General features: G+C 40.5%; 1 protein-coding gene across 2 annotated transcripts; it reads right to left on the bottom strand.

Annotated features, from left to right (window-relative positions):
- Positions 1-610: 610 nt before the first annotated feature.
- LOC139562285 (poly(rC)-binding protein 3-like) lies at positions 611-11589 on the bottom strand. Of its 2 annotated transcripts, none has more exons than XM_071379852.1 (13): positions 11323-11589; positions 10039-10082; positions 8619-8741; positions 8431-8487; positions 8162-8278; positions 7801-7932; positions 7041-7169; positions 6694-6795; positions 5520-5561; positions 4977-5052; positions 4240-4292; positions 3688-3857; positions 611-1011 (listed from the first exon to the last, which is right to left on the bottom strand). In XM_071379852.1, exons 3-13 carry the CDS (start codon positions 8694-8696, stop codon positions 975-977), a joined length of 993 nt encoding a protein of 330 aa, XP_071235953.1. In that variant the 5' UTR covers positions 8697-8741; positions 10039-10082; positions 11323-11589; the 3' UTR covers positions 611-974. The 2 variants fall into 2 exon arrangements, with proteins under 2 accessions (XP_071235953.1, XP_071235952.1); XM_071379851.1 differs by lacking the exon at positions 611-1011 and adding an exon at positions 2686-3172 and having other exon boundaries at positions 11323-11471.
- Between the last annotated feature and the right edge of the window lie 1324 nt (positions 11590-12913).

The raw sequence follows: 12913 nt of genomic DNA, 5'->3' as shown, positions 1-12913 counted from the left end.
GGCATGTGCACAGATAGGGCTCTACCTGTACAGAGCACATGCCCCTTAGGCCTTCCAGTCTCCAAAGTGCCCTTTTGGGTAGTTGTATATTTCCCCCACACAAAAAAAATGTTGTGTATAGATTTTCTAACGTTGTTGTTCAGTGTTCACTGTTTCGCAAGTCGTCGCGATGTCATCAAGTTCGCCCTGCCCCATCCAGTCTGTTGGTTGCTCCTGTTGATCTGCCCTGTACAGAGCTCGAGTGCTCCCGGTCGTGCCTGTTTCCCAGTCTGCCCTGTAGGAGATTGCGCGTGCCCGGTATCCAAACATGCATGGCTTGAGACATGCGGTCACCTGTCGAGTGTCTGTAGCTAGCTACCTCGTTTAAATATCAACAGTACTGTCACAGCAGCAGAACAGTTGATTAACACCTGGGCTTTTTCATTATGAGCACCTGTCCCCCGAAAGGTCTGTGCACAGCCCTGCCATATCTGAATTATAGCTCACTCTTCATGTGAAGGAGAAAGAAACTGTATATGAAAACAAGAATTACTAATATTGATGGGTAGTCTAATCTCAAGTGTGTAAATTGTTTGATTTTGCTGTGCAATAAAAAAGGCGAAATTACTCATTTGTATTCGTAAAAAGCTTGATTTATTTAAAAGTAATTTCATGTCGGGGACAAATATAACAAATCATAAGAGCTCATCGACAAAACAAAGAGTTGAACCTAATTAAAAACTCGAACATAAACACAACGTTGTTACAATAGTGTGCTGCATCAACCACAGATATTGAGAGCAGAGTGGAATATGAATTGGACGGTAGAGTTTTGTTCATTTTGACTTCAGTTCTGAGAAAACCAAGCGGCAAAAACAGAACTATAGGAATTAGTTAGGCCAGTCCCACTCTACAGGATTATTGTGTAGATTCAAAACCACAAGAATCCAATGTGGCTTTAGAGTAATCCCATCAGCACTGCATGTGTAACAATACTACAGAGCACCCAAGTCTGTAACCACTGACGAGAGCCTATTGGAGGAGAGGAGGAAACATGACCAAGCGGAAAAACCATTGTTACAGTAAACCTCACTGTAATAACTTTACTTGACACCCAGCGTCATAAATGTTATGACACGGTCATAAACATGTCATAATACGTCATGACAGCTGACATAACTTGTCATAACCTGTTATAATATGGTCAAAACACTATCATGACACATAGATTTAGATCTGTTGTGACATATATAGCGTTATTTTATGACTGGTTATGACACCTACATAAGAGTGTCAAAACCCTCAAAACCTACCACACAAGGCAAAACATTCCATTACATCCTAGCCTACATGTCAACAGTATGTTAATGTATGTTATATAAAAATTTTAAAAATGGACCATGTTAAATGATCATTGTAATTGCGCACACATTGATGTCAGACATGCACCTACCCCAATGCTCTGTTGCTGATGACTGGGATGAATGTACGATCAGATTGCAGGAGCAGGACAAGACACCATCTTTTTGATTGATGACTGATATAAGGGCATGTACGTGATAGGCCGATCTGGCTTGTATGATTATGAATGGTCATAATGCTTCTTGACAGTTTCATAAATTGTATTTTCTTAGTCCAAGTAAAGTGTCACAGGATGGTCATAATGCTTCACGGCAGTGCAATAAGCTTTATTTTCTACAAGATCATTTTTGAAAAATGATGATTAAAAAGAAACATGACTGTAAAAAATATATTACAACAAGAACAAAGGACTTAAGAAAGAAACATTCAAACTAAATGAAACTTCTCGGCAGTGAAAAAACTCATTTGAATAAATGTGGGTTTTGACACTCTTATGTAGGTGTCATAACCAGCCATAAAAGAACGCAAGAGGTGTAAATATATGGGTCATGACAGTGTTATGACCATATTATAACAGGTTATGACACATTATGTCAGCTGTTAGGACATATTATGACATGGTTATGGCCGTGTCATAACATGTTATGACACTGGGTGTCAAGTAAAGTGTCACCAAACAGTTACCCTACCAATGGTCAGCAGCTGGCACAGTGTCAATTCCTGTTTGGAACTGACCTTTTCCTAACAACATCATTGGCCAACTATTTACAGCGATTCAAAACAAAATACAGTACATAATACCCGAAAAAACTGTTCTGCTGGAAGGATCAGCTGTTTCTGTGCATCACATACTTGTAAGCTTGAGAAATGCCTGTGTATTGTTATGTATGTTCAGATACACAAGTAGGTATTTAGCTTTACTTACAGTTGCAAACAATACTGTTACACTACAGTGTGTGTGTGTGTGTTTGTCAAACAGCTGAAAGCTTTTTCCTGCCATCTAGAGAATAATCATTATGCTTAATTATATGCCAAAAATATGTTTATTTTTCTGCATATCTCAGCATACCTCGTATATGCTTTTCTGCAGCTCTGCTAAAGTCTTGATAAAAGATTGAAATGAATGTGAGCAGGCAACCTTGCCAACTAGCTACTCTAACTTTATTTATATCCTGAAATGGCTTCTTGGTAGCTAGTAATGTTGGTGGAAGATTGGGAACCTATCTGTGCTACCTGAAGCCAACTTCGTAAAATTGCTAGGTGGCTAGTAGTATTATGAGAAACAACAACAAAAATATTTTTCAACAAGACAAATCTGAGGGGGGAACACACCCCTGTCCCCCCTACGGGCATGAGGCCTATGCATACAGTCAATATATCTTAATCAAGCTTTGCAACAGGGAACAAGTGTTATGCAGTACTGACCCCAAACTTGTTTTGGGAAGGGGAATTCAATTCTTATCCCATATGTCAATATGGGGCAAACTTCTGGCGCTCAGGTTTTTTCATGCCAGCAGTAGGAATCTTAGTGGTGTAAGGGGATAGACCTTGCGGGAGCCCTGAGGCAGCTGCTGGGTGCATAGCCAGCATAGGGAGCGTTTTCATGCCAAGCAGACTAGAAACGGGGACAGCATAGTGCTGGGTGGGGATGGACTGTAAGGTGGAGGGGGAGTGCATGTTAATGGTGCCAGGGACTTGGGTGGCGGCGGCCATGACAGCCATAGAGGTGGGTGTGGAGACAGTGGGAGCAGACTGAGAGAAGCTCATATTGCTGAGGTCAACAGACGACGCAGAGGAAGCAGCCTGCATGGTGTATTTAGCCATCTCTAAGCTGTAAACAGATACAGGGAAGGTAGCCATTTTTTGGAAAGGATGGGGTTGGGAGAAGATGGGAAGTTAGGGTTCAGAAAGGGAGTTAAGGAGAGGCATATCCAAAGAAAGGCGGGAAGAGAATGGGTAAAGCATGGGAGGAGAGTGAGAGAAAGGGAAAAAAGAATCAAATGAGGAATGTTATGGGTTAAAAGCAGTAAGACAAAAAAAGTGTTCATGCTTTTTGAGTTTGGATCACTGGATTGTATGTAGACCCCAAGGCACTTAGATAATATGTAATGCTTTTCCCTAAAACAAAACAATTCCGTCCTTCCTTCCTGTCAACACTGTTACATTGACTATATTGTCTGTTGTTTGACTGTCATGTCTGTTGTTAGACTGTTTTACGTTGTTTGACTACCTTGCCTGTTTTGTTCTCTATTTTCAGTTGTGTCTTGTCAGTTGCCTGTCATGTACTGTCGTGCCTCATGGGTCACAACTCACAGCTACCTGTTAGAGGTAGTGAGGCAGTCTTACCTGACATTGATGAGGTAGTGTGCCACACTGATGCTGGTAGGAGAGCCTATGATTGTGACTTGGCGCATGGGCGATCCGTCCGTGGCACTGGCTATCTTGATGTGAGCTCCTGACACCTGGCGAATCTCATTGATCTTGCTGCCTTGTCTGCCAATTATGCTGCCAATAAACTGAGGCGGAAAAGATAGGAAAGTGAAAAATTGAAGTCAAAAGATGTGTCACATGTTTCTCATGGATTATCAGTCCAATTAAAACATCTGTATCCTCCATAATGTTATCTCCCCAATTGGAACATCTGAAAATGTTATCTCCACAATTTGGACATCTGAAAAATATTCTCGCCAGTTTGCACACGTGACAATTGGAAATCTGTCCTAAAGATAAGAATAGAACACCATGTAAAGAGACAGCATTCAGTTGGCTTACATATCACACAAAAAAACATCAATTTCAGCTGTCATTCTCATTTGAGAGCAGCGAAACCGGTGCCTAAATGACTGGGATCTATAGTCTGTACATTGTATGATGCTGATAAGACTGAGCAAGACTTACATCATTGGGTATTGCCAGCTCCTGAGAACTTGTGGGGACAGGGGCCTCCATTCCTGCAGAGTAGGACATAGTACTGTTTCCATATGCATTGAAAGTCATGGCATTGCATGTCACTGTGTGTATGATCCCTGAGACATTACATTCATCAATTATTTGGTCACCTTAATTAAAGAATTCAAATCACATTGCATGTACATCTAACATGAAAGCACAAAGTGACTTAACAGCTTTGATATAAAATGCATACAATTGTACATAATGACAGATTAATAATATACCTTAGCATTTCAATCTGTGAATGTATCCTTTGAAATACATACATTCTCAGCAATACCCTGTCTTTTTTTTTATCAAACAATTGGAATAATTCAATAATTCTCACTGTTTGAATATTGGGTTATTTCAGTTGGCTGCTTCTTTGTTGTGGGATAGAATACATGGGGTGGTGTAGGTCAGGGATGGTAGGGAGGACGTTAGAGACAGAGGAGAATCGCTGCCAAGGTTAAGGAGAGGGGTCTGTGAGATGAGGGTTCTTTCTGTAAGATGTAGGCTACCACCTCGTAAAAATTGCTCTATCTTTACAGACATACAGTAGAACATAAACATGTAAAAGAAGACGTGGTCCTTCCAGAAGCAGAAGAGGGTTTATGATTGGTGTGATGAGCACAGAAGAAGAAAGAGGAGCACAGAGAGAGAGAGGGATAGATGGACTTTCCCAGGGAGCCTTGGGTACGTACCAGGGAAGGTAGGGTTGCTTTGCCCAAGGGAAGGGAGGGGGATATGCTGCATAGCCAACTGGTGAAGCTTGGTCAACTGCAGGGTAGGAAGGAAGTTAGAACTAACCAATCAAACTGGATTATTTCAGCGGAGCTGACAGCTATAGCTACAATACAGAGCCAATCTTAAATTCAAACACAGAGTTCAAAATGTGTGTTAGTTTGGTGAAGAATTTGACGTTTGACATCAGAATCAGAATTATGCTGGCTTGTCATGGAAGTGATGAGATTCTTCAATATTAGATGTGGTATTTCTATGAGCAAGAGGTGCCAAGTTACTGTTAGCTATTTTTTGTTATGGTCCCTTTCTTTTCTCACACTCTTCTGAAATAAAGCAAGCTGCTATGTTAGTGTTAAGAAACACCACAGTACAGGATAGTGTTAGTGTTTCCTCCTTGCTAGTGAGTGCACTGAGGGCATAGTGGTGGCTTGGAAGGTGGTGGTGGTTGTAGGAAGGAGTGGGTCATTGGGGTGGGTGTTATTGGATCAGACAAATGCACTTACATCTTGATGTGGAAATGCATACTGTCCTTGAATTGTGAAGGCCTGCAAAAATGGGATACAGGAGTGGGGTATTATAACTGCTTGACCATTTCTCCTCTTGTATCTTTTGGATTATTTTCTAAATGGTTGCAACACATGAGCATTTGATGTAGGTCCCATGCTGCTTTGGTCACATTCCCAAAATCTGTAGCTACTACTACGTCTATGTTCCGATCCACCTAATTTAATCGAAAGGTTATCCATTTCATTTTTTGGTTTCGCTTTGCCTAGGATGTCCAATCGGATACACACATTTGTGAAAGGTCATAATGGATTTTTCTATATGTAAAATGGGAGCCATAACGGATAATGCCACATGGCAAAGCGAGAGGTTTAAGTGTCGTATTTTGTCTAGCGTTGATGCACATCGGTACACTGCCGTAATTTGTAAAGTGGCGATGTGCTTACCAACTGCTGTGTAATTATATGACAGCTCTGACCAGAGACTATAGATGTTTAAGTCAACTGGCTGTAGCAGCAATTTCTCATCTGGCCACTCACGTACTACAAATAGTGGAGAGATGTCAATATAAGCGGATGCTTCCCTCTAGTGGTGAAAATATGCACTGGATGTTTATTTGGGCTAAATGAGCATTTGCGTGCCATTTCCGAATGTTTTTGTAGCCTAAACTCCAATTACATTTCTTAACTTGATTACTCTGAATCAAAAAAGGCCAGGAAGATTCCGAATCTACATTTTAATTGGAATAACAGGAAATGCAATTCATTTCCATGAAATTCCTAGAATGAGCGGAATGAGTGCCTAGTTTGCATGTTTCCCAGAGCTCATTTTAATGACGTCTTTAATGACAAGCAGGTATGGTAACAACATTCTGTGGCTAGTAGCTGTCCTTCCGGCCTTCCATCGTCATATAACAGGTTCTCGTCTATCATTTTCAAGGAATGAATTGGAATATACAGACACATAAACAATTCTAACGGACGTGCAGGCTTTTTGAACAAGGTTATTGTACATTTCCTGAACATAATATCATCAGCCTTAGAAGGCTATTTGATCACCTGCCATCACTTGCCAATCATCAGCGCCAAGGAGCTGATGTGTATATATATTTTTTTCTTCTTACTGTATTGTATTCAAGTGTAACTTTTGCACAGACCAACAAAAAAAACTCACTTGTGAAGCATGTTGTTGTTGTTGTTGTTGTTGAAATACTGGATGGCCGGCTCCTGGCATGGTCTTGGGGCGATATGGGATAGTTGGTCCTTTGGGCGGTGACTGAAGACACAACCAAACAACAAACAGCAATGACTGATCAGACATCACTATCAACTGCAACTAGTTAGATCCCATTGTTTCTTCGATGACTTGGCCCTGATATGGCTGTAACCTCCATTATTATGGTGTAGTTAGATGCCATAATTATCAAGCCTTGAGCCATTTCAGGTCTGGATATCAATTTGAACTAACTGATTATTGGATGCTATAATAATACTGTATGTTAATTGTATTGGCTTGCTTACTTCCAGAATGACAGAGCAGATGTGTTTGACACACTGCGTGATGGCCTGAGGAGTGCCTGAGATAGTGACAGCTCTCTCGGTGGATTCCGGCAGCATGTCCCCTGCAACCTGCACCTGAGCACCTGTGGTCTGAACATCACATACAATGGGAGTCAATTACAAAGAGAGGCCATTATTTGTCAAAAGATTCCTTTTGATCATGTATTATTCATATATAATTGTACAACGTCTGATTTTTTTTGTTGACATGCACAATGTATATGTTGTACAAGTTAGTCTCTTGTGACACTCCTAGCCAGTGCACACAAGATTTGGTTTCTGTGTTCCGAGATTATGTCAACATAAATATTTGACACCCAATTATTTGTAGAGTGCAATCCTCCTTCATAGTTAATTTAATATGTTTACTATGAGGATTTAGCACCCGATTCCATTGATGAATACGAATGTTTGCGTGACCACATTGTTTGGTACTCCAGGCGTATCAGTCTCCCTGAATAGTGTTGTGTTGTGCTGGTGCTTCATTGTAATTCATTTACCTGAGGCTGTTTCATTGGGTGATTGAAAGGTTAGGACGGGATCATCAAATGTAGCCTGATCCCAGATATATGCTGCATAAACAACTCCTACAGTCATTAGTTGGCTATACAGCACAAACAGATCTGGGACCAGGCTAAATCAAATGAGCTCCCGCTAGGACAAAATTGCTGTCAAAAGACAGAAAGTAATTGAGAGATGCTTCGGGCCTAGCTTCTTCTACCTCTCTGATCTCCTTGATCTTGGAGCCTCCTTTGCCTATCAAGGAGCCACACTGACTCCCTGGGAACACAAGGCGGAGTGTCACTGGAGGATGGCTTGTTACCGTGCTGTTTGTCATTGCAGCTGTAATGTCCTGAAATAGAGGTTAAGACAACAGTTTTCAGGTTATCAAAATATAGGGGGTAAAATCTCAGAAATTTTAACATGGTCCTGACAAAATCTTTTGTATTGTATCGTTCATTGAAGTCAAAGGAAGTTTTGTGTGAAATGTTGCCCAAAGTGAGGAAATTAAGTACATTTTTACTTGTAAGATATTAACATAAGGACACACCAGATTACATGGTACCAGAGTCTTTTGTTACCTCCTCAAACTTCTCAGCGATCATAGAGAAAGCTTTGAAGATTCCCTCTGTTGGTCCCGTGATGGTAACAATCCTCTCTGGAGAAGATCCCTCCGAAATGTTGATGCGAGCTCCACTCTAGAAACACAGTTGTCATTTTAGGTGAGTCATGTAAAAAATACCCCTTTTCCTCAAAAACATATTCCAATTCTATTGAAATTATCATTTTATTGCATTTGTTTTGTCAGAAAATATGTTTTTTTATAGACAGTTGTAAGGACACGACTTACCTCCTCTCTCATCTTTTTGACGGTTTCCCCTTTCTTTCCAATTATGCTGCCTACCTCCTGTTAACAATGAGACACCAAACAAATATATAAATCAACAAAATTATGACATTCAAACATTGTTCACACGATCTGACGATCGGAATAATGTGAAAGAATAGGGATATGTTGCAATGATGAGACGTGTTTACCTTCCCATGCATCAGAAGCCGTAAAGTGAGGGTAACATTCAGCCCCCCCTCTGAGGCCCCACCTTCCTTCTCAGACATATTCACACTTATCAACGGTCTAGACACTCAGCTTCATACAACACTCTGTAGACACAAACAGGGACCCAATTCACATGAAACCGGCATAGTCAGTTGATTTTGGTTCAGTCAGTCATAAAATAAAATCAGAAAGCCCTTCGCGATCCTTGAAATGTATCCAGTGTAACATGCAACCAATACAACTATATGTGGAGGCCTTCCCAGAATGAATGAGACAATGAATTTGTCATTTTACGATTAGAGAGTTGTCCCTACAGTGAATGCAATTTTCTTTGATTTTGACCTTTTTGCCACATCACTTAAAAGTGAAATCCAAGCCTCCAGAGTTAATTGTGTCCACGTACCAGTAAGCATACATGGTTACATATTTCTTTCTCATTTGCCCTGTGATGCAAGGCTTATCATTATGATCCTGTTTTAGTGGTTGATATCTGTGACTGGGTAAAAGTCGCTTTGCCGCTGGTGTGATGCTCACATGGTACTCCCTCATTAGTTCCAGCTAAACAGAACTCGTGAGACTGTTCTTTGATTAGATGGAAATACAAAAGGAGCTGTTTGTGTCCTACAGGGCTGGAGATCAAGTGATGTCTGTGTGACCGTCTCTAATAATACCCAAGTGATATCACACTGTGGGAACACAATGTCCCACTGTTCCCATGTACCCTTCATCCTATACCCAGAACCACAGAGGAATGTCTCTGAATATAAGACAGACAGGAGTGGGACACTCAAATATGAACATATTACTTTACTCTGTCGGTGAGTGTGAATTGACAGAATCCTTCTTTCCACAATCCAAAATTCTATCAAAACTTGCCCAAATCTACAGATGTAGGATAATTTTTTATAACTATTTTGTTGCTTTGAGGTTTAAAAAGGCTTCTAAAGTTTTTAATTTCCATTTTAAAATGTCAGATTTGATTTACTCTAATGAAAAATGTATCAACCCCTACATTTCCCCCTCTATTAATTACAATCCACATAACAAAGTGGCTCAAATTAAGATCCTACATCTGTACACCAATGCTTTAAACATAACTGTATTTGTCCTTTTTGTATCTTACCAAGTGTGTCATGCATGACCTTTGACCAGGAGCGGACTGGCCATCTGGCATTTCGGGTAAATGCCAAATGGGCTGGTCAATTTCTAGCCCAGTGGACCTGTCTAACTTGGGTTTTTCGCACAAAATTGTCATTATCTGGCTAATAATGTGGGCCTCAAGTAAAGAAATGGGCCGGTGTGGGGGTCTTGAGGAAAATAAATGGTCTGGTTTGTTAGAAATGCCAGGGCCGATTTCTGGTCCAATTCCGCCCCACCCTTTGCCCCAACTCAGATACTTACCTACACCAATAGATGAAGACAACGCTTTGCCCGGCATGCCACACCTAAGAAAGACATGGAAGCAACAAGGATTACACACAATGGTGATGGGTAAAATAATGTTTGAGTTTGACAATAACATGTCATTACATTAAAACAGTACATGATTCTTTAATTATAATTGCTTCCACATTCATTGCTAAGTCAAGCCTGGGTCAATTCCCAGCAAGCAATGCAAACATCTTCACACATGTTCACGCCATATAGAAAATAATATAATATTGCTGCAGACAATAATATTAGGAATTCAAAGAGTTGTTGAGCAGCAGGGTATATATAGCCTAACAAGAGTGATTCCCTTCTCTGTGTCATTATAATTACACTAAATGCATCCAACAAACAGCAACATCCCAGCCTAATCCTATAGGCCCGGATTTGTTTGGTTAATGCTTAAGACCCTTTTGACCCATTTCAGTCACCTCTAGCATGTCAGCACCCACTCAAGACTACAGAACAAAACGCAAAACAGGAGCAGCCATGAGCATTATTTAACAACTGACCATGTACAGTGACAAAAGGTGTTGATAAAAATCTAATCTTTGTAAGCAAACTGGATTTACACTGGAATTACACTACAGGGAACACATGTACTCTTGACTAACTGATTTTTAGGACAATATGAGGATTTTGAATTTGATCTTGTTGAAGAAATGGAACGCTATTAATATTGAAATTGAAAGCTTATCATGAGACAAGGGACTTTGCGCAGAGGCTATGGTGTGTGCTTTAACACTCTCCACCCCATAATTGTGTGTTATAGGGCCTACATAGCATTGTATTACATCGGAGCATTTTAAAACCTTCCTCTCACATCATGAAATGAGATTAGGCCAATCTTAACGTGTGGATAAAAGTTCCTCCTCATATACAAGGGCATAGAACATTTGGCAAATATATGTATACTCAAACCCACAATATTAGACCAAAAGCCTAGCTTTAGTTCCATCAATTAAATCCAGTACTGTAGATTAAATGGAAATGTATAACAATAAGGGTATAGAAATTCAATGACATGGGTAGCTAAGTCTGTGTCAACTCAGGGCAACCGGCTATTGAGGGCAATTTATTTGTAAGTTGTTAAAAGAACAGGGGATTAAAGTCTACGGTTGAATACGACTTCTGTAGTTCTTATTTGCAATATTATTACCAAGGGAAACATGAATAGCTGCAAAGCCTAATCCTCTATTAGCCACATTGGTTGAGGCGCCTGTAATGTAAAAAGAACTATTAGTATAAAACACTAACCTGCTGTTTTAGTATAAATATTTGTTCCTCTTCCTCTCTTCTTTGTCACTCCAGAATGAATAGTCCTCTAGTTTTACAGTCCTCGTTAAAAGTTTGACCCCCTTTGTTGTCAGTTATTGCTCAGAGAAGGGACAGATGGCTCCCTGTGCCCTTAGACCGGCTGGCTGGATTGAGGCTGGCTTTGCTATTTGTCCGTCCCCCTAGCTTAGCCCTAGATAAGCCCCTACGCAGGGCAAGTGAACCTGCATCTCTCCATGCCAGTGACACAAGGGAGGCATTGCTCTGTGGAGTGATCCACTAGCTGCTGAGGCCTGGGGGCAGAGCAAAGTGGCTCTTCTGCAGGACACTGTCCAGAGAGAGCTATAATTACAGTGACTGCACGCAAGACATTGTAGAAGTCTAACCTTTACAGTCAACAAAAGCATAAACGAGAATATCCCGTAGAAACTCTTTGTAAACTACATCATTAAAGTGTTGGTTGTTTAGATTCTCCGGCGGATTAGCAAGCTGCTCCCTACTTCAATAAAGTAAAACACATCACATCAGAAAAATGGGGACAGAACTGACAATGGAGAGCATAGTCATGTTTGGAGAGACAACCATAATGTCTTCATGGGGTGCTTTAGCCTCACTCTGCCCCTCCCCCACGCCAAGCCCTTACAACCAGTAATGAGGCAATAATGGATACAATATAGCCCTTCTGCCCATAAAGCTGCATTCAGCTGAGCCACCAAATTGTGAAGGGAAATTAATCAGTGAAGCATAAGTGGCATATTTAATTACTGCCGCATCACTGCATGATAGGGAGACAATAATGGCCTCTGTGAACTTCTCATGTCACATGCTTCCAGACCAAGTGCTTTGGTCTCCCTACTTTAAAAAAAAACGCAATTTGTCTCCAACAATGTCCCATGAGTTGGTGTAAATGTGTGTATGTGTTTACAGTTTTTTTCAATGTAAATGGTATATTTTCACAACTCTAAGTACAAATCTCTAAACTGATAACACTTGACATGTACCATTTTTTAAATAATTTGTATCGAATGGCAGGTTGTGAGCATGTTGAGAAATATGTCAGTTTCATTATACTGATACAGTACATGCAGGATCATGACCCAAAACACACCTCCAGGCTGTGTAAGGACTATTTGACCTAGAAGGAGAGTCATGGAGTGCTGCATCAGATGACCTGGCCTCCATAGTCACCCGACCTCAACCCAATTGAGATGGTTTGGGATGAGTTGGACCACAGAGTGAAGGAAAAGCAGCCAACAAGTGCTCAGCATATGTGGGAACTCCTTCAAGACTGTTGGATAAGCATTCCAGGTGAAGCTGGTTGAGAGAATGCCAAGCACGTGCAAAGCTGTCATCAAGGCAAAGGGTGGCTACTTCGAAGATTCTCAAATATATTTTGATTTGTTTAACACTGTTTTGGTTACTACATGATTCCATATGTGTTATTTCATAGTTTTGATGTCTTCACTATTATTCCACAATGTAGAAAATAGTAAAAATAAAGATAAATCCTGGAATGAGTAGGTGTGTCCAAACTTTTGACTAGGACAAATCATCAGAAATAGGGGTATTGTAA

This window comes from Salvelinus alpinus, chromosome 32 (assembly GCF_045679555.1).
Source record: "Salvelinus alpinus chromosome 32, SLU_Salpinus.1, whole genome shotgun sequence".
In the NCBI taxonomy this organism is placed as follows: Eukaryota; Metazoa; Chordata; class Actinopteri; order Salmoniformes; family Salmonidae; genus Salvelinus; species Salvelinus alpinus.
Note: the sequence above shows the minus strand (reverse complement) of the source record. Positions and strands in the feature narration are given on the sequence as shown.